Below are 26658 nucleotides of genomic sequence, written 5' to 3' on the forward strand. Positions count from 1 at the left end.
AATAAATACCCATTGTCCTGCACTTGAGTCCTCGCTCCTTTCACCTAAACCCTGACAGTTATACATCCATTACTGTAATATTGGTTATATAGTCCAGACAAGATTTTAATCATTTGCTTTGCTGTCAGTATAGTAACAATATAAAACATTTAATATTTAATTATTTAAATTTGGGGACTACATAATATCCTGCTTTTTCCGAAATGTTATAAATGTATAGCTGCGTTTATATTTTAGGAAGGAGGTCCCTCACATCATGTTTGGAGGGTCAATAGCATCAAAACGTTTGCGATTACTGGAAATACTTTTATGAAGGTTAGAGCAACTGCACTGCTGGTTTCATTTTCAGAAGGTGGCAGTGAGGTGGATGGATATTGCAGGATCATGAGACTTTAGATTGTCAGAACATAATTTCAGCCTCAAACCATACAATGAAAAAAAATTGGTGTACAAATATTTTCACTCAGAAATTGCTAGTAAATTTGTACAAATAATTACAATGAAACAGCATGTGTTACATTGAATTAAACGTAACATTTTGAAGCACAAAGACTGAAATATTATTTTCTTGCAAAACTAGCTTAATAAGCTTTACAACTTTGAAAAATATAAAAAAAATTTACATTTAATATACTTATCGACTGTTGTGAAATATTGCATTTATTTGAAAATTTCTTCAAAAACGCCACCCAAAATATGCCTTAATATAATTATTTTAATAACAAGTGCCTTGCCGACCTAAACACGTTAAAGTAAATAAATGAAAATTGTAAATGTTTGTAATTAATTAATATATCTATTAATATATCTACTTCCGGCTGATGGATTACTCCTTGCATCCATTAGCCGGAAACTGAAGCTTCGCGGGAGCCGCCATTGTAGCTGAACTTCACCTGCTGTTAGCATTCCATTGACTCCCATTCATTTTGGCGTCACTTTGACAGCGAATAACTTTACTTTAATTTGTCCATAAGTTATTTCTAAAGACACACGACAATGTATAAAAAGCTCCATTACTTTTTATCTTACGTTATGGCCTTGTAGAAGCCGTTTTTGTAAAAATAGGCTAACGATTGCGTCATAACCATGCGACTTTCTGTCGCACAATAGAGACATTACCGTATAGACAGGAGGAGAAGCTTGCAGGTAATCTTTTACTGTCTATGAGGCAATCGGGGGGACATAGAGGCATAAAGTCAAGGGAGAAGCCCATAGATAGAGAGTCCATAAAAGTAACGGGACAAAATATTTCAACAACGTTTTTTAGGAATTAGGTGATTCAGATTTGTCTTGGCACAGCTACTAGAAGATTTACAACTGTCAGACTGTCGTCAAGCTCAGTTTGAGCCTGCGCAGTCCCTCAGGCATCAGGAAGTGAGTGCTTTAATCGGGCTCAGTTTTCTCCGTTGAAATCAAGGGGGTCGCTGTGTCCATTTCTTTTACTGTGGTTTGAATGCAAAATACAATTTCATCGCTAGATGGGAGAAATTCCTACACAATGTCCCTTTAAGCATTTTCTGGCGCATAATGTGACGTTTGAGAACCTAAAACCCCGATTCTCCCAGTTGACATGGCAACACATAATAGGCGTTATCAGAAATCTCCACTTTGGCCGGAGTTTTTAGAAATAATCGTTTTCTGTGATAAAAACGGGGGTTTCATGTAAATGACAGGCCAAACCGCAGGGAAATATCTGCGTCTTCCCTTCGTGTAAACGGTCGGGGTGGGCGGATCAATCCTGAAGTATCGATACTATACTATACGAAAAGGATCGATCCTCAAATGAAAATATCGATCCAAATGTGTGTTTTTTTAACAGTAATTTTTATTAATTTAGCACGCAATTCAGTGCGTAAAATAAGCTTCTAAGTGGAAAAATAAGCGAATGTTAGCGGATAATTGTGTAGGATAGAACGTACTCGGTTACTAACGTAACCTCAGTTCTCTTACGAGAGTATCTCTTGTACTGCGTAATATCTTACGCTACAGGGAAAACCTCTTTTCCACGAGATATTGAAGCCAAAAATTATACTTAATTTTGTATTAATGTAAAACGCTGTGCAGCAGCATGCAGACATAGGCAAGACGGCTTGCGCGCCTATTGGCTGCCCTCTAGAGAGAACCGAGGTTACGTTAGTAACCGAGTACGTTCTCTTACGAGAGTATCTCTCGTACTGCGTAATATCTGACGCTATGGGGAACACAATGCAAAACGCGTGCGTACTGGGATCCAACACCAAAGTCCCAAGGGCAGTAGCCCGGGGCTCATATAGTGCATAATCACTATAGACTCACAGAGAGTGGGAGAAGAGAGGCTGCAAGCATCATTCCCCATGAAATAGCATCCTACAGGAGCGAGTTATGTTAACAGTGTTTCACGCAGACAAGGTGAACGTGTTCAGCCTGAACTGGGTAATAGTACGGGTTATTCAACACCCATGGAGCTGTTTTATCGCTCAGTGAGCGATGCACAAGCGAAACTCAGCATCTGGGCCGGCACAGCGGGGCAGATAGCACTGAATTCTATACCGACAGAAGCTTGGCTTGTAAGGCGGGAACCTCTAGGTTGTAAAACTTTATAAATGTAGACGCCGAGGCCCAGCCCGTGGCCGTACAGATATCGGTAACCCCACTATACCACGCTCACGATGAGGCCACGCCTCTTGTGGAGTGCACTCTGACATCCAAAGGACACTGCACGCCCTTAGAAGTGTAAGCCAGTGCTATGGCGTCGACTATTCATCTGGATAGGCTCTGTTCTGATGCGGCCAGTCCCTTGGAGTGTCCGCCAAACAAAACGAAAAACTGCTCAGTCTGTCAGAAGACCGACGAGCGGGACACATAAGCTCTCAGTGCCCTGAAAGGGCAGAGGAGACTCGCATTCTTCTCCTCATCACGAACCGGGAGGGCGCACAGGGAAATAACCTGGCCCTGAACGGTGTGTTTGAGGGATGTGGGCACGTACCCGTGCCATGGTTTGAGTATGACTTTTGAGCCATTAGGCCCAAACATCATGCATTACGCGCTTACCGAAAGCGCTTGCAAGTCCCCTACGCGCTTCACTGAAGCGAGAGCCATAAGGAATACCGTTTTGAGAGACAGATGTTTCATGTCTGACAAATGGATTGGCTCGAATGGGGCACCTATCATGGCTTCCAAAACCGTAGAAAGGTCCCACACAGGGACTGAGCGGGGTCTGGGAGGATTCAGCCTCCGAGCTCCCCTGAGGAATCGCACGACCAGGTCGTTTTTCCCCAGTGACTGGCCAGACGTCGGTTTTGCAAACGCCGTTATGGCCACCACGTATACTTTGAGCGTGGATGGGGTTCTGCCCTTATCAAGCAGCTCCTGAAGGAAGGAGAGCACTTCCTTAACCCCGCAGTCTGCGGGAGAAAAGCCCTGAGCTTGACACCAGGCAGAGAACACTGACCACTTTGAGGAATAGAGGCGTCTAGTAGACGGGGCTCTAGCCTGCGTGATTGTGTTTAACACTCCCCCTGGGAGGTTAGCGGGTACCCGTTGATGGCCCATGCATGTAGGGACCATAACTCCGGGGGAGGATGCCAAATCGAGCCCTTTGCCTGAGAGAGGAAGTCTCTCCTCACCGGTATCGGCCACGGGGCAGTGCTAGTCCGCCGTATTAGGACTGGGAACCAATTCTGGTTTGTCCAGAGCGGAGTCATGAGTAGCACTGGGCATCCGTTTTCCCTGATTCGTTCCAGCACTTGATGCTGGAGCGAGACGGGGGGAAAAGCACAGAGGGGGCAGCGGGGCCATACGTGGGCCAGCACATCCCTGCTCTTGGAGAAAAAGTTTGGACAGTGAGCGCTTTCTTGGGACGCGAACAGGTCCACCTGCGCTCTGCCGAATGTCTCCCACAGCAGTTGGATTGTCTGCAGGTGCAGCGACCATTCCCCTGCTGGGACATTGATTCTGGACAGACGGTCTGGTCCCAGATTCAGGCGACCAGGCACATGCGCTGCTTTCAGTGAAAGCAGGTTGTGCTGAGCCCAGACCAGGAGGCGTTCCGTCAGCCTGTAATGGTTTCGGGACCTGACGCCACCCTGGTGATTTATGTATGCCACCACTGACATGTTGTCCGACCGGACTAAGACGTGGCGGACTTTTAACTGGGGACAAAAGCGCCATAGCGCGTTGTCGACTGCCAGCATTTCTAGGCAGTTTATGTGTAGGAGCTTTTCCCGTTCTGACCACTGGCCGAAGAACGGTCTGCCCTCGAGCAGTGGTCCCCATCCCGAGGTGGAGGCATCCGTGGACACCACCGTCACACTCGAGTAATGTGGTTCTGTGTTCTATGAGCTCTGAATGTGATCGAGCTAGAATCAGCCAATCGTCAAAGTAGTTCAAAACTCGCATGCCCTGAAGTCTCAGGGGTGCGAGGGCCGCGTCCATGCACTTCGTAAATGTACGGGGTGCTAGGGATAGGCCGAACGGTAGGACTGTGTATTGATATGCCTGGCCCTCGAAGGCGAATCTCAAGAATCTCCTGTGACGTGACGCTATTTGTATTTGGAAATAGGCGTTTTTCAGATCTATTGACATTAACCAGTCTCCCTGGCGCACTTGCGCAAGGATTTTCCTGGTTGTCAGCATTCTGAACTGGTGCTTCATAAGCACTCTGTTCAGCTGTCGCAGACGGTCTGAGACCCCCATCTTTTTTGGGTACCAGAAAATATCTGCTGTATAGCCCCCCTTCGCTCTGAGCCTAAGATAAAGGTTCTATGACCCCTTTGCTCAGCAGTTTCGCTATTTCGGCTCAAAGTATATGAGATACTTCGTTGTTTACGTTGGTTTCGACTCGCGCCGTGTAACGGCAGGGACTTCGAGCAAACTGTAGCGAATAGCCTCTTTTTATAGTGTTCAACACCCATTCTGATACCCCGGGAAGCTTTGCCCACGCATCTGCGTGAATAGCTAGGGGTAGAATGAAATCCGGGCTCTGGCCGCGGCATAGTGGCGGCTGCAGAGCTTCGGTGTGCTGAGACATAAACACTGTGTTTATAGTGTGCGAGGCGGGAGGCGCGCCGATCACGGCGGGCAGCCTGGTCGCGCTCGAATTCTCTATGACAGGTTGTGGAGAGAGAGCGAGCGGGACAAACCCCGTGGGGTTGAGCGTGTCTGTGAAGGAATGTGGGCGCGGGACGGCGGGCAAATTCACTGCACTGAGAACACCGTCGGCTTGTCCTGACCGAATGTGTGTCGGTTTCGTTTTTACAGAAAACGAGGGACACGCATCGTGTAGTGTTTGTGGGCACTGTGTCTTGGGCACATTCACTACATTTTTGCACAATCGACATGAGTCGATTTTATTTGTGCTAGCCCTGAACTGTGGCGGGCTGTGTCTGTGTGTGGGAATGGGCACTGAGACGTGGGCATTCTTACAACACTCATAACACCATCAGCTGTGGCCGGAATAACAGAAATACACTCTTTTGGGATTTATCTGGGTCGCCATAAAAATGGCATTTGTGTGCAGGCAAGCGGGCTGTGGTGCCGGCTTGTTTACTGCGAAATACACTGGAACAGTCACATTGTTTGGAACTGAACGAGCGAGAAGTTTCGGTGGAGTCTGGCCGCGGCGAGACTTAAACACCGTGGGTCTTAGCTGACTGTATGTGTGTTGGTTTCGTTTTACAGAAAACGTGGCATATGCAGTGTGTAGTGTTTGTGGGCACTGGGTTGTGGGCACATTCACTACATTTAATGCACAATGACATGAGTCGATCTCATTTGTGTGAGCCCTGCACTGTGGCGGGCTGTGTTTGTGTGTAGAAATGAACACTGGGCTGTGGGCATTTTTATTACACTCATAACACCATCGGCTGTGGCCGGAATACCAGAAAATACACTGCTTATATGATTTTCCTGGGTCGCCGTGGAAACTGCATTTTTGAGCAGGCAATCGGGCCATGGTACCGGCTGGTTGACTGCAAAATACACTGGAACAGTCACATTTTCTTGGAACTGAACGAGCCAGAAGTTTCGGTGCAAGTCTGGCCGCGGCGAGACTAAGTTGTATCTGCTGCGAGACCTGGGATTGAACACGGGTCTCCCGTGCGAAGGCTTTGGGTTTCGCCACTGAGCCACAGGGGGAAACGACAAAAGCCTAAAATAGCTCGAGCAGATAAGAGAGCGTCATCACAGTTTGTGTGTGTTGGCGTTTGTTTGCAGGCGTGCGTGTTATTCAACAGGCTCATTGCTGCAAAATTGACATTTTCAGCCGCTCAAACTAAGAGGAGCTGAGAAATGTTTGAGAAATGAAGATTGGTCTGGCCTCGGCGGGACCAAAACACACTCTTTCCTCATTTCACCGGTGACGCATGTCCACGCGGGGCGGGGTAGCTTTCTTGTAACGTAAAGAAAGCTAGCCGCGCAGCGGTTTTGATGCTGGCCCGTTTCCCTGACGACTCGCGGGCAGAGGGGGGGAGGTCCACAGAGCTCGCCCAGTCCTCACTTTTCGGCGCCAGGATAGAGCAGCTGGCCTTCTCTACAGATGCAGCTCGAGGGAAGCTGGTGAAGCTGGCGGGCGAACCCGCGAGCTATCACGGGCTAGAGAAGGCTCGGGGCTGTTTCGTCGACCTCAATGGCGGAAGCAGCGGCAGACGGCGGCCGCTGTCCGTCGGTGAGGGACTCGAGCGATGCCGGCGAAGCTCTAAACCGGCGAGCTTTGGCGGGCAGGAGAGGGCTCGGGGCCGCGCTGGGCACGGCGCTTTTACGGCGCGGCGCTACAGCGGGCTGAAGTGCAGGCTCTGAGAATGATGCCAGGCGAGTCCTCAGATTCACCATCGGCAGTAGCTCACAGTGAGGGCATCCGCCGTCGACGAGAGCGAGAGCCGCATGATCCTCACCCAGGCAGGAAACGCAGATGACATGGCGATCCTCTTCACTGAGTGTGGCTCTGCACGAGCCACAGGATCGATGCATCTTGAAAAAGATGCAGCAGCGAACACACACACACACTTTCAGAAAAGGATATAACGCCGGAAAGCGTAGCAGGTACGGCGGCTAAAGGCGCCGATGCCAGCGACTTCAGACTCAAGGCTCAACCCGCGGTGTGCTTTTTCTCAGACGGCGTGGCTTCTCACTCCGGATCCAGCGATGCGGTGATGCTACGCTGAAGAGATGAAAATCAGTTGTACCAGCCTAATCGAGCTATGTTTATAGGGCGAGACCACGCCCTTTCTGGCGGGACGTGACGAAATGGGCGCGAAATGCCCCCATTGGATATGTGTCATGCAGAGCCTCTCTCGATAGGCTGCTGCTGTTGCTGCAGGGCAGCCAATAGGCGCGCAAGCCGTCTTGCCTATGTCTGCATGCTGCTGCACAGCGTTTTACATTAATTCAAAATTAAGGATAATTTTTGGCTTCAATATCTCGTGGAAAAGAGGTTTTCCCCGTAGCGTAAGATATTACGCAGTATGAGAGATACTCTCGTAAGAGAACTTTTTCTCCTAGTCATCTGGATACAAGACGACACCAATCAATCACATAGAGCTTCCGATGCTGGTGCTTCGCTGAGCTCACAGGCCCAGTGCGTTTGGGAAACGAAGCCTTGCTTAGAATGACAGAGAAACAATCAGAGTTATTTCGCAATAAACAAACCACAAGTGTACATAACGGTTCAAAATGTTGAGGTCAGTAAGATTTTTTTAAATGAAATTAATATTTTTATTCAACAAGGATCGATGCATTAAATTGATCAAAGGGCTTTACACTGTTAAAAAAAATCTACTTCATATAAATGCTGTTCTTTCAACTTTGTTCATCAAATAATTATGCATAAAATGTATCATGGTTTCCACAAAAATATGAAACTTTTTTCAACATTGATAATAATAAGAAATGTTTCCTGAGCAGCAAATCAGCATGAATTATCATCATGACTGAAGTAATGATGCCGAAAATTCAGCTTTGAACACATGAATAAATTACAGTTTACTATGACTTAGAAAACAGGTAGCCTATGTTAAATTGTAATAATACATTTTTTACTGTATTTTTGTAAATAAATGCAGAAGAGAATTAAAAATCTTACAGACCCCAAACTTTTGAACAGTAGGCTAGTGTACAATAGTACATTTACTATAATTAGGGTAGTTTTGTAAAAGTCACTGACTAATTACAGGCGAGTTGAGAGCACAAATCACAAAATATTTAGTGGTCATGAAAACGTATTTAGATTTAGCATATTAATGATGCATTCACCTCATAAATCATGAAACTCTGCTCTAGCACAGGAAAGTGCATACAAGTTCAAGTACATGCTTTTAAAATGAAAAAGTATTGGTATCGGTATTGATATCGGCGATACTGGCCCTGTATCTACTTGGTATCGGATCGATACCAAAATTTGCAGTATCACCCACCCCTAGTAAACGGGGCATCATTCTCCCAGCGTGAAATTGGTGTAACAACCCCACCCAGTGGCCAGAAGTGTCTTACCCGGGTACCTCATCGAGTAACCATGGTAAGCCAGTGAATTATTTTACTTCGTTTTTGAAAGTAAACATCTTTAAATATATATATTATGTCTTATAATATACATTATAATATATCTTATAATATATATAACCCCACTGGCTGGGATTTGTTACACCAATTTGACGCTGGGAGAGTGAAGGGACATGTTTTTAAATTGACCAAATTAAGTTTGTTGATGTATCTTTCACGCTCTATGGCAGGCAAGGTGGACATATCATTACTTGACATGTTTAATCTTAGTGATTTATTAAGGTATTCGTGACTGCCGGCTGTGTACAGACGTTGTTTTGTGACACTATTTTGTATTGAAGTCTATGGGAAGTCTAGTTTATTTTCCCCTAAAAAGGGGCGGTGAGGAAATCGACAGTTAAGTTACCGGATGTGCTGGTAGTAGGTATAGGGGGTTCTATGAATAAGCAAATTAGCCCCGCCTCCACTCATTGGCACCAGCTCAAAGATCCACTCCTTGATGATCACAACTTGATGTGATTGGCTAATAGTGATTTCAAAACTTTTTTTAAACTGTCTTTGGTTCACTGCAGTTTTAAGGAGAAAATACTCAATGGTGTTGACTTATGAATTTGCACATGGTTTGTCTTAAAGCATAAAAACACTCCATAAACAACATAGCTTGATTTTTTTTTCACCACAGGGGGACTGTACAGTAACTAATTACATTTACTCAAACACTTTACACCACTGCACTAAAACACATGTTTGTCTTGTACTTTGCAGTTTCGATGGTAGATCATTGTAATAACGTAATAACTTTGTAAATAGTCACATCATGAAGCCTATTACAAAGATGTAACAGTCAGGTTAACCACTTAGAAATTAGCAACAACTTGAAGTGAAAGTTATGATTTCCATTACACGAGAGTAGATGTTAAAACTTCATGCTGATTTGTACTCGGCTTTCGCCCAGATAAGCACCAAATAAGACATAGCTTTACAGTAACCTATGCTTCTCCCATCCATTTACGCTTCTTTCCATATGGTGATGTAAATCTCTTTCTGTCTAGTGTTAACACGCGTCAGCACACACAACGGCTGCACCCACAGTGCGGTCCCCCCATGACAACTGTCTGGATTGAGCTGAGTAGGGGACATCTCTAGGGTCTTCAAGTGGGTACCTTCCGTCCTCAGTGTTTCGTCGACTAGGCCACGACACCTCAAGAGGGCTCGACAGTGGTTCTGGCGTCCCAGAGTCACCCCCCTCCGTCCCCCACTCTACTCAGCCTAGCTTACTGACCTCTACATCCCTCCTGCTGCTGAGACCTAACCACAATCTCACAATCTCTCCGCAACCGAACCATACGCGCCAACCCGTTTGTAAAAAAGCCCATGTTCAGTTTGTGTTCATTTATTATAATGACTGTGCAGCTATTATGTTGGTCATTGATTTGAATGTGAGGGGGTGTGGTTTAATCTGAGTTCGCGCGAGAGCGGATCATATTTTCCGTTTGGATCCTGAGGGAAGCTGAGGTCCTGCAATCTTACCTGTATAAAGCAGTAAAATAAGATAGATTAAAATCTCTTTCTGCACCGCCTTCACTTTGTGAACTGCAGAATAGAATATTTGTGCTCTTGATTGACAGCGGATGGTATTAAACTTCGCGCTGAAGTTTCCATAGTGACGATTCTTGAATGTAATAGCATTGAAGATTGTGAGTTACATTTGAGTATTCATTATATTGTTATTGTGTCACTTATTTACTGTTTAGCTTGATGTACGGCTGCTACATTATATTTTATGTTATATGAGAGTGAGGTTACCTGATGGTGTGAAATATTATGTTAATAGTGTCAAACGTGATCAGCCATTGTAGAGTTGTGTAATGTCTCAGCATTTCTGCCGTGTTAATTGGACATCTATTCAGTTTATGTTACTGATTACTTTATTTGTTTATTGTAGAACCACATTTGAGAATCATACATCAGCAAGATAAATACTCAGTAACACACTAGATTACACACCTACATTTATCATCGCAGGGGATTCATCATACATCAGGGCCTGATACTGCAGCTCGATGACGAACTTTACAAATCTATTTTGGACATTTGAACATCTTAAAGAACTGTAGAGACTAAAACGGTCTGTTACAATCTTTGTTTTCACTGCCTAACTGCAAGACCAGCTAACATCTGTATCCTTGAAATTCAAATCTGTTAAAATAATTCATTGTTTATTTGTTTATTATTTGCACAGGCCTATGTTATTCATATGTACATTTTCTTTACATTTGTATAATCCTTTGATGGTAAACATGTACACAGTGTACTTGATTATTGTTATTCAACGATATCAAGAGTAAAATAGTACAATTTAGTACAACTGCTTGCTCTTCATTACTCTCGTGGTCATTGGACATCAAAATGTGGTAATCGACCCTCTGAAACGATTGGCATCGGAATAGTAATTAGTGCAATACCGTTCCTTTTCTACATTTAATGGTCCTTCGAGCCGGATGCTTTAATCGTTTCAGCGATGATGTCCAGACCCAGAGAGGGAATGATAGAGGATGAGGTGGTTCGGCAACGCAGAATTACTCGACAGCCGTTGTATCTTCAGGACTACGAGGTTAGTCATCCTCAGAGGCAACTCACATTTGCAGATGAGCAGGTCAATACGGTAATGAATGCTGACGTTCTCTCATGTATTTGTGAAATGAGAGAGGAGAGCAAGCAGCTGTGGAAGGATGTGAAACGCATCTCAGATATAATCGCTAGTTCTCCTATGTTAGCTCCACTACAGGTTTTATCACCTACACGGCAATCACCTAGTGCGGAAGATGAGGTATCTTCTACACCGATGGCTACAAGTATGTTGGCCTCACATCAGGATGATCGAAATCCAGGTCAATCTGAGTATGTGCCATTGGTGCCTCCTAGGGATGATTCTCTGCACGCACGTCGTGATGGTCCTCAAGATCTTATTGAAGATCTTACTAATCGTTTGAAGAGAGTAGGTGGACTGAGTGGTAGCCAATTACATTCAGGTCAGTCAACACCTCAGTATACTGAACCTCATCATATTTTGAATGATTCACTGCAACACGTTCCTGACCGAGCTGCTAATGTCCGTGGTTTGCAGCAGAGTCAGTCTAATCCTCCTTATAGGCAGTACGGTGATGCCATGTTGTTTCAGCCCAATTCGCCAAATCTCCCTCGAGATTTCAGTCGTTCACCTGCAGATGCACATACTTCTCATTCGCATTCAGAGTATCGGCCCATTAGAAATCTTCATGATCCATAATATGGGGGCCGAGTGCACACTTTGCAAGAAACTGCCTTAGCTGACCGTTCTAGTCCTCAATTTCAACGTGATCTTAGATCTGAACACTATCATAGCAACGGAAGGCTGTATCCGCCTGATCGTTCATATTCAATTTTGGATCAAGATCTTAACCCTCCTTTGCAACCCTGCCAATGCAATATCGTGGGCCTACACCAACAATCCCAAATTTCATTCATGATGATCCACGAAAGTTTGCCAGACTGAAGCTCGCTTTAGGCAACGTACTGCCTGACGAAGCTTCTGAATCTTTTAAGTTTCAAATACTAATGGATCATTTGAAATTGGAAGATGCTTTACTTGTTGCAGATTCTTGCAGTCACAGTCGTTCTCCCTTTAGTGACACTATGCAAGCTCTAACCGACATGTATGGGCAACCGCATCAGCTAGCATTGCAGCGGATCACCAGTTTGATGGAAGGACCCACTATCAAGAGTGGTGATGTAAAGGCATTCAAGGGATTCGCTCTTCGTGTGCGAGCATTAGTTGGAATGTTGAATCAGTTGGGTAGCCCAGGTTGGACTGAGTTGAAATGCGGTTCTCATGTATCTCGCCTCTTAGCTAAGTTATCATATGACCTAAGAGCCAACTTTAAGAGATTTGTTAACCCTCTTCAGACTCCGATTCCTACCCTTCTTGACTTGGCCGATTGGCTTGAATATGAGGTTCGCATGCAGGTGGAGGGAACCCAGTACAGTACTTACCCTGATTATGAGAAGCATGGCACCCGCAAAGATAAGAAGTATGGTTTCCCACCTCAAAAGCTGACTACTGTTCTGCATAGAGGTGAGCATAAGGGAGAGTCAGTAGATAACTCAAGGACAAGGACAGGGTCAGTGTCCTCAGATAGGGTGCAGGAGAAGCCCAAAAGATATTGCCCGTTTTGCGATACCATCCAGCATTACATGAATCAGTGCTCAAATTTTAAGCTCTTGACCAAGGAGCAGGTTGAGAATTGGATCAAAATGGGCCGTAGATGCTGGAGATGCGGTCGAAATCATCAGACTTCGAAGTGTACATTGAAAGCGAAGTGCAAGAAATGCGATAGGAGACATCTTGAAGTTCTCCATGATGTTAATGTCAGTTCAGAATCAAGTGGGAAAGGCAACATCAGAGAGTCAGAGAGCACCATACGAGGAAGTTCAGTGTCCTTCTCTATAGCTCCAGCTTCACAACCTGACAGATCATTCCAAATTCTTGGAGCCTTTACAGGCAAGGACCTAGGTCTTGTCCAGCATACTTATCCCATCACTGACCTACAGCAAAAGTATCGCTATCTTAGAGATCTGCCCTTGCACGATATCAATCAAGCACAACCATTAGTGCTTATCTGCTCAGACTATCCACATTTGATCAAACCTGTGGAGCCAGTGAGATTGGGACCCAAAGGAGGACCAGCAGCTGTGCATACGAGACTTGGGTGGACCTTGCAAGGTCCATCAAGGTTCCTTCGCCCTCGTCTTCAGCCGCAGGAATGTTTCTTTGTTTCTTGTGTGACACCAGATTCTGAACTCTTTAACCAGGTTGAAAGGCTGTGGAAACTGGACGTTTTACCTTACCGATCTGATAAGGTAGTCACACGCTCGCGTCAAGATTCAGAAGCCCTCCGTATTCTGGAAGAAAAGACCATTAGAGTTAATGTGGATGGAGTCAATCGATACACTACACCATTACTCTGGAAAGAGTCACTTCCCCCGTTGAATGCGCCAAAGGAAGCTGTCCTGGCTCTCCTATGTAGTACGGAGAGACGATTATCCAGAGAGCCACAAAGGGCAGCCACTTATAATGCTGAGATTCAAAAGTTGCTGCAGGCAGGCTACGTCACCCCGTTATCATTCGAGGAGTGTGAATTGAGTCCTCATTCGTGGTACATACCACACCATATGGTCCATCATAATGGGAAGGACCGTATCGTATTCAATTGCTCCTTCGAGTTCCAAGGCCAGTCTCTGAATGAGTATCTCTTACCTGGGCCTACTCTTGGGGCAAGCTTGTTGGGAGTTCTCCTCCGTTTTAGGGAGCACCATGTAGCTGTTTGCAGTGATGTGCGAGGCATGTTTCATCAAGTCCGTCTCCTTGATGAAGACAAGCCTTTCCTCAGATTTCTGTGGCGTAATGGTTATACTGCTGAGCCTCCAACAATCTATCAGTGGGAAGTTTTGCCCTTTGGAACCACCTGTAGCCCCTGTTGTCCTACATTTTCCCTTCAGTCGCAAGTAGGGAACTACCTTGAACCAACAGATGATGTGTGTCAATCTGTTGAAAACAGTTTCTATGTAGACAACTGTCTAAAAAGTGTACCAACTGCAGAACAGGCCGAGAACTAGTACACAGATTACAGCACCAACTAATGGAGGGTGGATTTGAGTTGCGACAATGGGCCAGTAATGTTCCTATAGTCATTAATCACTTTCCGTCTGAGTTAAAATCAAAGAGCAGTGAGATCTGGATTAACCAAGAAACAGCCAATCCTCAGGAGCGTACCCTCGGACTGATATGTTACTGCAAATCTGATACTTTGGCATACAAACCATACCAGAAAGAGGAAGGTGAAACCACCATGCGTAAGATCTATCGCACACTTGCAAAGCAATACGATCCCTTTGGGTATCTGATTCCTTTCACTACAAGGGCTAAGATCATTGTGCAATTGCTCTGGGGCAAGAAACGAGGCTGGGATGAACCTTGCCTCCCGGCTGAATTATTGGTGGGTTGGCAACAGTGGGAGAATGAGCTTCCTCAGTTATCAGAGATCTCTCAGCCTAGATGTTACAGCTCCAGTATTCAGTATGCAATCAAGAGTTGCAGCATTCATGTATTCTGCGATGCTTCTGAGAGAGCCTATGGCTCTGTTGTATACTTGAGTACTGAGGATGATCAGAACAATATTACGGTAGCCTTTTTGGTCGCAAGATCCAGAGTCGCTCCAAAGAAACAGCTCTCCATCGCACGCTTAGAACTTTGTGCTGCAATGACAAGAGCACAGCTAGGTGCTGTATTGAAGAAAGAGCTGACTTTGGACATCCACAACATTGTATATTGGTCCGATTCTACCACAGTCCTCGCATGGCTGCAATCGGATTCCTGCAGCTACAAAGTATTTGTTGGAGTTAGAGTCTGTGAAATACAAGAGTTGTCTGATCCAAAATCCTGGCGCTATGTCGATTCATCAAATAATCCTGCTGATGACATAACATGAGGTTTGGCACTGACTCAACTGGCTCAAGATGCTCGCTGGAGGCAGGGTCCAGCCTTCTTGATGCAACCCAGCTGCAATTGGCCAAAGGCACCTGAAGGTCAAACCCTTGATGATAGTCAGGAGCTTAAGAAACCTGTATTCAGTGGGTTGCTTAACGAAACTGCAATATCTGCCATTCCAGACTTCCATCAATTCAATAGCTATCAAGAGCTTCTAGAAGCCACAGTGCAGTCCCTGCATGGGGTGGCCGGCAGTAGAGAACCACCAGATGCAGATGAATTCCATGATGCAGAATTGACTCTTCTGAGGCATTGTCAAATGCAAGACTTCCCTGAAGAATTTGCCTTGCTTAAGGAAGGAAAGACTCTCTCAACCAGCAGTCGGCTGGTAGGACTTGCACCTGAGTATGACAAAGATTCTAACCTGATCAGAGTGGGTGGCAGACTTAGAAGATGTGACAGCCTGGCCAAAGATGTTCTACATCCTGTGGTTTTATCTCCGACTCATCCAGTGGTGAAACTCCTCATTAAGCACTATGACACCCAACTACTTCACCCTGGGCCTGGACGGGTGTTTGCCGAGCTACGGCGAAAGTTCTGGATTTTACGAGGGAGAGAGGCAGTTAAGAAACAGCAGCGTTACTGCCCTGAGTGCCAAAAGTGGAGGGGTCGACCAGAAATTCCAAGGATGGCAGACATTCCACCTTCCAGCCTTAGGTTATTCAAACCTCCATTTTATTCCACTGGGGTTGATTGTTTTGGTCCCCTTACAATAAAAGAAGGCCGTCGTACAGAGAAAAGGTGGGCTATCCTCTATAAATGCCTCACCACTCGAGCGGTTCACCTCGATTTACTGGATCATATGGACACTGATTCATGCTTGTTGTCCCTCAGACGCTTTATTTCACGAAGGGGAAAGCCCTACGAACTTCTATCTGATCAGGGAACCAATTTCAAAGGGGGGAGTCGTGAATTGGAAGAAGTTTTCAGTCAGATACAACGCACTCTCCGAGAACAACTAGCCAAAGAACAGATCAGGTTTCGCTTTAATCATCCTAGTGCTCCTCACTTTGGGGGCTCCTGGGAAAGAGAAGTGAGGTCTGTGAAAACATCCCTACGGACCAGACTGGGTGCTCAGGTTGTCACTGCAGAGGTATTGAGGACGGTCTTAGTAGAGGTTGAAGGTATCTTAAATTCAAGACCTTTGGGTTATGTCTCCAGTGATGTGGCCGATCCAGATCCTGTGACTCCGAATTCATTGCTGATGGGTCGGCCTGACTCCTCATTACCTCAGGTGGATTATCCTGAGTCTGATCTGCTCAGTCGGAAGAGGTGGAGACACAGGCAGTTTCTCAGTGATCACTTCTGGAAGCATTTCGTGCATGATTTTCTGCCTACTCTACAGACACGTCAGAAATGGAATCGAGAGAGAGAGAACATTACGGTTGGAACTGTAGTTCTTATAGCTGACGAGCAGTTACCGAGAGCGCTCTGGCGAGTGGGTACGGTTTCATCCATCATTCCTAGCTCTGATGGTAGAGTTAGAACTGCTGTAGTTAAAGTGAGAGATCATACTTACACTCGACCAGTTGCCCGATTGATTAGATTACCCGCTTTACCGCAGGGCTCAGATGATACGCAGTAGTAGATTTTACTACGGGCAAATTTGTCTACCAAATTTGGGGGCGGCTGTAAAAAAGCCCATGTTCAGTTTGTGTTCATTTATTATAATGACTGTGCAGCTATTATGTTGGTCGTTGATTTGAATGTGAGGGGGTGTGGTTTAATCTGAGTTCGCGCAAGAGCGGATCATATTTTCCGTTCGGATCCTGAGGGAAGCTGAGGTCCTGCCATCTTACCTGTAAAGCAGTTAAATAAGATAGATTAAAATCTCTTTCTGCAGCGCCTTCACTTTGTGAACTGCAGAATAGAATATTTGTGCTCTTGATTGACAGCGGATGGTATTAAACTTCGCGCTGAAGTTTCCATAGTGACGATTCTTGAATGTGCGTCATTGAAGATTGTGAGTTACATTTGAGTATTCACTATATTGTTATTGTGTCACTTATTCACTGTTTAGCTTGATGTACGGCTGCTACATAATATTTTATGTTATATGAGAGTGAGATTACCTGATTGTGTGAAATATTATGTTAATAGTGTCAAACGTGCTCAGCCATTGTAGAGTTGTAATGTCTCAGCATTTCTGCCGTGTTAATTGGACATCTATTCAGTTTATGTTACTGATTACTTTATTTGTTTATTGTAGAACCACATTTGAGAATCATACATCAGCAAGATAAATACTCAGTAACACACTAGATTACACACCTACATTTATCATCGCAGAGGATTCATCATACATCAGGGCCTGATACTGCAGCTCGACGACGAACTTCACAAATCTGTTTTGGACATTTGAACATCTTAAAGAACTGTAGAGACTAAAACGGTCTGTTACAATCTTTGTTTTCACTGCCTAACTGCAAGACCAGCTAACATCTGTATCCTTGAAATTCAAATCTGTTGAAATAATTCATTGTTTATTTGTTTATTATTTGCACAGGCCTATGTTATTCATATGTACATTTTCTTTACATTTGTATAATCCTTTGATGGTGAACATGTACACAGTGTATTTGATTATTGTTATTCAACGATATCAAGAGTAAAATAGTACAATTTAGTACAACTGCTTGCTCTTCATTACTCTCGTGGTCATTGGACATCAAAATGTGGTAATGACCCTCTGAAACGGTTGGCATCGGAATAGTAATTAGTGCAATACAGTTCCTTTTCTACACCGTTTGACTAAGGCTTTCGAGCCCCACTGGTGCGTTAATATGCAGTTTCAGTGGCAACGGTTCCGTATGGCATACCACCTACGCAAAACACAATATCTACCCAGCCACCCGTCATTCACGCAATATACACAGGAACGTAATGACTGTAAATACTATACAACCTATACAAATAAACCAACAGACTCTTCAAGTTTTCAAGAATTCTACGAAACCGTAGCATGGCGGCCTGTACACAGCCAGCTAGAATCTTTCCGTCTCAACCACAGCCAGTTGCTGCTCCTTTCTGCTGCTTCAGATAAGTTCTTTACTGTGCGACGCAACTCTTGGCCACTGAATCTGACGTCTCTGAGGAACCGGGTTGTAGAGTGTGCCACAAAACCTCGACAACCCACTTCCACTGAATAAACCTGGACTCTCCATCCTCGCTGTTCTGCTTCAGTGGCCAGATGAGCATACCGCAGTTTCTTCCTCTCATATGCCTCATCTACCGCATATTGTCTTCTGCATGTCATGTTTTGCTAGAACAGGCGGCAACGTATTGGTCATACTACGCTTGCCTTCCAATGCTAAAGCCAAACATCGCAATACTTGGTCATGGCGCCAAGTAAACCGACCTTGGCTAAGAGCCACCTTACATCCTGTCAAAATGTGCCTTAATGTGGCAAGTGATGAACACAAAGGACAAGAGGGATCCTCTCCTACCCAGAGGTTTAGGTTCTGCGGTGATGGGAGAACATCATATGTTGACCTAATGGTAATGAGGTATATATATAAAAAAATACACATAAGTGCACATAAGAGCCCAGACAAACATGACACCATCCCAATACACAAGAACAAAAGACCAATAATGTAATAACATGAAGGATAGGGCTGACAATATTTTATAAAAATAGCAAAAATATATATATTGCTCTGTATTGTGGGAACACACACGTCACATTAACTTAAAAAACGCAATCCACAAACTTAAAAATCAGTTAGAGGTCTGAACAAATTTATTCCAAATAAGTGTTATAAAACCGACAACATGTGTTGTCTTCTGGCCTGTTTGAATTAGTTAAGGTGTTAAGTGTAGCAAATGCTGTTCTAGCTGGGATTCATTTAAAAGTCGCATTCCTGCCAGGCTGTAAATTATTCCTGTTCAACACAGGCCTGTCTAGTTAGCCGAGAAAACCGGCTTTATATTATGATAAAAGCTTAGATTCTATACATAATTAGATCTTTAAATTCAGTCTGCTACCTGTATGTCCTTTGCCAAATAGCACTCATTTTTGTCCTTATAAATCTCTTCTTAGTACTGCAGGGTGTTTAAAATGACACAATGATACATGATTTAATAGGTGTGTGATGTTTTTCCTCTTGTCTGCAGCTAATCTCTGGAACTCACAGGGATGGTCAGGATCGGTCAGTGTGGGTTCACTGACATAAGACAAAAACAGCATCTCAGATCTCACACAGGCCAGTGACCTCTGCATGAATCAGAACTGAGGACAGCGAGCGAGGCTGGTTGTAGCACTTTTTCCTTTAACATCTTTTGCTCGTAACTTGTTTCATATTAACCACACTGGCATAGAGTCAGGACAAGTTGTCAGTTATGAACTGCAAATTACTTGTATTGTAATTAAACAAAAAATATGGTTAAAAAAAATTCTATTGGTTTTTCTATGGGATGAGACTTGTTGTTGTTGTTGTTGCTGTCTGGTGAATTGTGTTTTTTTTTTTTTTTTTTTACTGTTAAATATGCCAGAATAGCCTGATTAATAATGGCAGATTCCATTGTCACAAAAAAAGCAATAGCTAATGTTAAATAAACTATTTCAAATGTTTTACCTGAGCTGGCTACTATAAATAAAACATCTTCCTTGAGAAATATTCACTGTAGTAAAAGGTGTGACAATATCCCTTAAGTCATTTATATATTCTGCACGTCTGTGGAAGTTTTAAAGAAACCATAAAGTCAAATAGAAGGTCTTGCCCCAAATTCTAGTAATAATATCACGTAACACATAGAACACTGTAGAACTTCAGGCTCTAATTTTACGACCTTGAATTCCCCGGAGTGCGCGGGCACGTGTATAAAAGCTCGAGCAGTCGTGGTTGCGCGCACAGTCCGGATTTATACCAGTGAGTGAGATCGAGTGGATTATAAACATTAATGAATAAAGATGACAAACTCACAGGAAACGACCCTTCGCGACGCCGCTCCTCCAAATACTGCTGTGGGTAAGTGTGAGTGGTTTGAATTAGATTTCAAAAGTAGCCTATAATAAATTCTGCGTAAGAAAAAAAAAATAGAGAGTAGTCTATTTTTTTTATTTTTATTTAGGCTAAAATATTATTATATGAAAGAATGGTCTGCATTAACTTGCACAACTCATTTTTATACGCAAATACATTTTTCCCGCAGGGTTTTTATTATTTTTTGTCAAGTTTAATAGATTACAATGCAGTCTTAGATCTTTATATTTGATTGGCTTCAGGTCAGGCAAAGTAGCCTAAGTGAGACCACAGGTAAAGTGGAACGAATTATTTTCATGATTGACTGTCCTTTAAAAATCAGTTGACAATTAAATGAAGGCTACCTGCCATTATTGTTTCAATGGTCTTTGTCTTTCTGAAAATGTTTTCATTTGTCTGAAATAATCTTAGTGGATATGATCATAGGCTACACCAGCATCTAACAAGCGTGTATTTAATAAATTAGATAAATTGAGACCTATAATTTTGACATAAACTATAGGCTACTGACATGTTATGACATAGCCTACTATAAACTACATTGACATTTAGGATGATTGTAGAATCATCAAATGCTCAAAGGTTGAGATTGAAAAGCTTGCAATTCAACATGTGTGTCATGGATCTCATAATTCCCACTAATCGTTTAATATTTTCAAAACAGTTTTACATATTGCTAGTGCTGAGGGATCATTTAGCTACCAAATATATAGTTGGCAGTTGGCAATAGCCTTCGTAAAAATATGAAGCCAACAATAAAATATCCAAGAATTTCCCCTATGCATGGGGCAGAGAATGATTAATTATTATATCTGAGTTTGTCAGTCAAGAGAGAAAACTTTTAGCAAATTTAAACTGTGTTTATGTTGTTGATTTGCAATCATTCGTAAGATGAGCTAACTTCTAAATTATTTTTCATATAACTCTCTGTCTCACTGTCTCTCTGGTAGATGTAGTGAGGATGAGGAGGAGAAAGGTTCAGTGGCTGGTTTCAGCCATGTTAAGTCTGTCTTTGCTCATTGTTGTAATGGGTATCTACATCAGCACACGTACTGAGAGTGTTAGCATCACAGGATACATGTCCGGGATTATCGTAAGTATCAATCACATTTTGAATCATATTGGGTGTAAATGAAATAAAAGGAAAACATATTTAAATGTTTATAAAACAATGGTTGGTTTTTTGGTTTAAATTTGTTTTCTTTTCTATCCTGACTAACTATAAGACCTATTGACATCCTTGAATTTTTTTGTACATACCCTGGGGAACTAGAGTTTATTCTGGTCTCAATGAAGATTCCATTCCAAATTCCAGCCAAATGAAAATGCACTTATATGTCTCATTCAGTCAAACCATAATCTGATAAGAAAGTAGACATTTGAAATGGATCGTCTGTCAAGAAAAACACAAAATTTGGTTGGAGCAGTCATTCCCCAAACAACCCAAGCCAAATTCACTGCTCTGAGTCTATTTAACTAATAGAAGTTGCCAAAGTAGACAGAGACCAACCAAACCTTCCAAGACAAATTTTCATGAGAAAATCGCACACTACTATGACGCAGGAGTATCACAGTTTTATCTGAGATACAATTTATAAATTAAGTTTGGGATAAAATCATTTTAGATCCCACCAGCCCTTTCAAAATCGTTAAATGCACATTGATTTAAGATTTAGCCTGTGCTGAAAGATGATATATTTATGGTAATTTCCAAGAAAATTAAGTTTTCCAGTAAATGCTTAATCAAACAAATAGCATTTAATTGTTTTTTGGAGAATAGCATATATGTATATAATGTAGGTTTGTGTAATTTTCTTTGGCTTTGACGGGATTATAGGCCCACACACTGATTCACAGAATTTACAGAATTTACTTTGTTGACAAATAGGAACCTTTTAATTTCCCATTTCATGATTATGACAATTATCATTTTGTCACATACTCAGCAGCTTTGATGTGTGATCACGTTAGTGAAATTTCTGTGAAATTTTGTCGGTAAAAAAGGTCCATTGTCTTTTGTCAATACTGTAGCAATGTACACTGTTCACATAGAAGTCACTTTAAAACCAAGCAGCTTTCTGCTGGTCAGGGTAATGACTCCATGTGACTAACTTGAACCCATTGCGAAATCTGCATGGGAAAAAAATTGCAAAAGAACGCACATTGAAAAATGTCTTCTTTCTAATCTTGGAAAAGATCCACTTCATCTCCACACCAATCAATCCACAGGGTTCAGTACTCGGACCTGTTTTATTATCTTACACTTAGCAACATCATCATCTCTTTCTACGATCATTCTTATGCAAATGACACTCAGGCCCATCATCTAAAGCTGAATTTACTGTTATTGTTCATTCCATCAAGAACTAACATAATTAAGACTTTATCATTTTAACCAGAATCAGGTTGAAAACAGGTTCCTAGCATACAGTGCAGTCAATGGTCAAGCATCATCCAACATCTGTACTCCTATTATTATGACACCTAGCTAGGGTTGCCAAATGTCACATATAATACATGATCAACTTATAAATATGAAATGCTATGTCCTTTTTTAAAATCAATTTTATTTGGGCCATTTGTACAGTATTTTTTCCATGTACCCCTCAATTCACTAACAATACCTGTTGGATAGGTCCCATATAGATTGACCATGAAATGATATACAAGTATATATTACTTTATAATATATATATATATATATATATATATATATATATATATATATATATATATATATATATTATACAAATATATATTATACTAACCCTTTTTATCTAACTATAAATTATACAGACTGTCTCCTTTTGTGGCATATGGGTTTAGAAAAACATGAAAATAAGGACAGAATTTCTACCCATTTTTGTGAACGGTCTTGTTAGGGCCTTGAAGTGTCGGCCTTAATAATATCCGAATTTGCATTTCTCTCATTAATTAATTGCATTAGTGACTTCATCTCTGGGCTCAAGGCTGTTCAGACATTATAAACAAGGGGCTTCTTGTTGATACAATGTCAAATATTATCAATGGGTTCACAGCAGGAAAAAGAAGATAATAAAGTCAGTCTGACAGTGAGGAGTAAACCGCATACTGTGTTGCCAAAACATCTCTTTTCCATCTGTGAACTTGGATGGTCTGTGAAACTCCAGCAGATACCCTACTGGCGACCTGGGTTATGAGTATAGCTAAAGTATGTCAGCTCTCATAAGCTGATGGTCATGAAGTTTTGCATGCAAAGATTGGATCTTCCAGTTAGCTATTAGCAAGATGTTGAGGAAAGGTTATATGTTCCACAACAGGATGTAATCTCATGAACGCTGAAATATGTATGTATTTCAGACTTTCCCTCATATTTTCTTGTCATATAAGCTTGATAAACCCATAGAATGAATGTCCTAAATCATTTAGCTTGAAATTAATTGAAACAATGATAATGATTCCCAGTGCTCGTATGGTCATGCTTATGTTCTCCAGAGAATTTTGCATCATTTGTTTCTCTTTTTACATTTATGTCTGTCTGCTGATTGCAGTTGGCGTTTGGATCCTTCTTGGGAGTTCTTGGACTATGCCTGGAGGAAAACCGCAAACAGCTGGTAGATATCCCATGTAACGTTTTCAGTTTTTCATCATCAGCATGGGTTTTATCTTCCTGTTTTTTGATCCTGCTCAGCATGATACCTCGTCATCCTGCAATGGTCCTTTCTAGTTATGCTTCACAAAATATGTACCATCTTTTATTGTCCTTTTTCATCACATTCTATTTGTTATGGAAACATTCAAATCTCACTCTTCCAACGTTCAAATATGTGAAGCACAAACATTTCAAAAAACAAGATAATCATTTTTTTTACCACAGTGCTCCTGAATGCTTGCTTCTGGTTAAATGTTTCAAATGTTGATTAATTTTTTGTGACTGAATGACCACATTAAGGCTTTGCCACACTAATATCTATTTCTCTCCGGTTTGGCCTTCCGTCCACACTGAGACAGAGATTTTGTACTATGAAAACTGAGCTTTTTGAAAACGCTTTTCCAAGTGGATAAATTTGAAAACTCATGTTTAGTCATGTGACGCATATTGAACTGATAGATAAGATACAGTATGTATTTTTATTGTGCCTGTCATGTGCACAGCAAAATCCCCAGTGTTAAATGAACTCTCCTGTTGTACATATGGGTCCTGTTGTATGGTGGATCCATATGTACACCAGGAGAGTTCATTTAACACTGGGGATTTTGCTGTGTGCTATTCACTTTCACACTGTTGCTAAAGATATGTTACTTTGTACACTCTTCATATCACAGTCCTGCAAAGATGACAGAAAATGTACTCGTAATTGCTGTCCTGTGGCAAAACATGAGAGTAGTTGTGTTTTAGACCAAACATGTAATGGTGAGTGAGTGCGACCTGGACTCATCAGTGAATGGTGAGATATTTTGCTAAAAAAAATGTGTTCTGCCAGAAGATTAACATGAGAACTTTATTATGTTCCGAATGCATCATCTCCGTGAGCTTTTATGAGGTTTTATGCATGCGCAGTAAGGTGAATTGAACTTTTTTCCGACATTTCAGTGTGGATGAATTTATAAAGTTTTTTAAAGTTCCATATCACTTGACCACATTCTTCTTGATAGGTATAAATGTTTATAATAAATGAAACTTCAAAACACATACATTTTAGTATGCAAAATAATAAGAAAGTCAGACATTTTCACAAATTTGGTCCTCACAAGTACACTCACCTAAAGGATTATTAGGAACACCATACTAATACTGTGCATGACCCCCTTTCGCCTTCAGAACTGCCTTAATTCTACGTGCATTGATTCAACAAGGTGCTGAAAGCATTCTTTAGAAATGTTGGCTCATATTGATAGGATAGCATCTTGCAGTTGATGGAGATTTGTGGGATTCACATCCAGGGCATGAAGCTCCCGTTACACCACATATCAAAGATGCTCTATAGGGTTGAGATCTGGTGACTGTGGGGGCCATTTTAGTACAGTGAACTCATTGTCATGTTCAAGAAACCAATTTGAAATGATTGGAGCTTTGTGACATGGTGCATTATCCTGCTGGAAGTAGCCATCAGAGGATGGGTGCATGGTGGCCATAAAGGGATTGACATGGTTAGAAACAATGCTCAGGTAGGCCGTGGCATTTGAACGATGCCGAATTGGCACTAAGGGGCCTAAAGTGTGCCAAGAAAACATCCCCCACTCCATTACACCACCACCACCAGCCTGCACAGTGGTAACAAGGCATGATAGATCCATGTTCTCATTCTGTTTACGCCAAATTCTGACTCTACCATCTGAATGTCTCAACAGAAATTGAGACTCATCAGACCAGGCAACATTTTTGCCATCGTAGTGGAGATGAGTGGTACCAGGTGGGGTCTTCTGCTGTTGTAGCCCATTCGCCTCAAGGTTGTGCGTGTTGTGGCTTCACAAATGCTTTGCTGCATACCTCGGTTGTAACGAGTGGTTATTTCAGTCAAAGTTGCTCTTCTATCAGCTTGAATCAGTCGGCCCACTCTCCTCTGACCTCTAGCATCAACAAGGCATTTTCGCCCACAGGACTGCGGCATACTGGATGTATTTCCCTTTTCACACCATTCTTTGTAAACCCTAGAAATGGTTGTGCGTGAAAATCCCAGTAACTGAGCAGATTGTGAAATACTCGCCTGGCACCAACAACCATGCCACGCTCAAAATTGCTTAAATCACCTTTCTTTCCCATTCTGACATTCAGTTTGGAGTTCAGGAGATTGTCTTGACCAGGACCACACCCCTAAAAGCATTGAAGCAACTGCCCTGGGATTGGTTGATTAGATAATTGCATTAATGAGAAATTGAACAGGTGTTCCTAATAATCCTTTAGGTGAGTGTAAAACCAGAACTGCAAACACAGTTTGTGGTGGGAATTTGAGTTTTATTGTCTTTACACTGAGCTAAAGATATTTTCACATATCACATCATAACCCTAATCCTAAACCTAACCCCCACACAAACCTTTCTGAATCTTTACATTTTTAAGCTTAATTAAGCAAATTTCCTTATGGGGATTGTTGATTTTATCCAGTAATGTAGGTGATTTCAGGTTAACTCCAATTACTGGGTGAATTAGTGATGTAACAGTAAGTAGAAAAGAGGCAAAAACCTGAAAATCACTATATAATGACAATTGCACATATAGTAAATGTGGTATAGAGTATGAGTAGAATTACTAGCATATAGAATTTTTCAGTGAATCATTGATCCTTAAATATTACACTCAAGCATATGCGTTTGTCATTGATATCTGAAAGATTAATGGATAGTAGTATAGTGCAGGTAAATCTCTGTGTTAGTGTTCATAGGTCAAGTTAAACTCTGTCAACAGTATCTTTGACATGCTGTACCAGATTAAATTATTTTGGTTATAAATGCACTGAAAATGTTAGTTATAGAGAGTACACGTCCTTGTGACAAAGATGTACACTTTTAAAAAACTGAGAGAGTGAGTTGTCATGAAACAGCTTCACAAACGTCTCGGTTACGTATGGTAACCCTCGTTGCCTGAAGGAGGGAACGGACATGTACGTCTTGACCGACGAATAGGAATCTCGCTAG

General features: G+C 42.4%; 1 protein-coding gene and 1 long non-coding RNA gene across 2 annotated transcripts in view; both read left to right on the forward strand.

The window, feature by feature from the left end:
* Positions 1–16511: 16511 nt before the first annotated feature.
* Positions 16512–17690, forward strand: LOC143757458 (uncharacterized). Its single transcript, XR_013210546.1, has 2 exons — positions 16512–17021; positions 17268–17690. It is a non-coding gene; the product is annotated as an uncharacterized LOC143757458 (long non-coding RNA).
* Positions 17691–19910: 2220 nt separating this feature from the next.
* Positions 19911–26658, forward strand: part of LOC143757284 (transmembrane protein 255B) — a 56066-nt gene continuing 49318 nt past the window's right edge. The window contains exons 1-3 of the mRNA XM_077248312.1: positions 19911–20028; positions 20994–21136; positions 23574–23636. Of these exons, the coding sequence (XP_077104427.1) occupies positions 19971–20028; positions 20994–21136; positions 23574–23636 (264 nt within the window). The 5' untranslated portion in view covers positions 19911–19970. The remainder of the gene's footprint in view (positions 20029–20993; positions 21137–23573; positions 23637–26658) is intronic.

The sequence above is a fragment of the Siphateles boraxobius genome, unplaced genomic scaffold (genome assembly GCF_051911475.1).
Source record: "Siphateles boraxobius isolate OS27281-9 unplaced genomic scaffold, OSU_SipBor_1 30, whole genome shotgun sequence".
Taxonomy (NCBI): domain Eukaryota; kingdom Metazoa; phylum Chordata; class Actinopteri; order Cypriniformes; family Leuciscidae; genus Siphateles; species Siphateles boraxobius.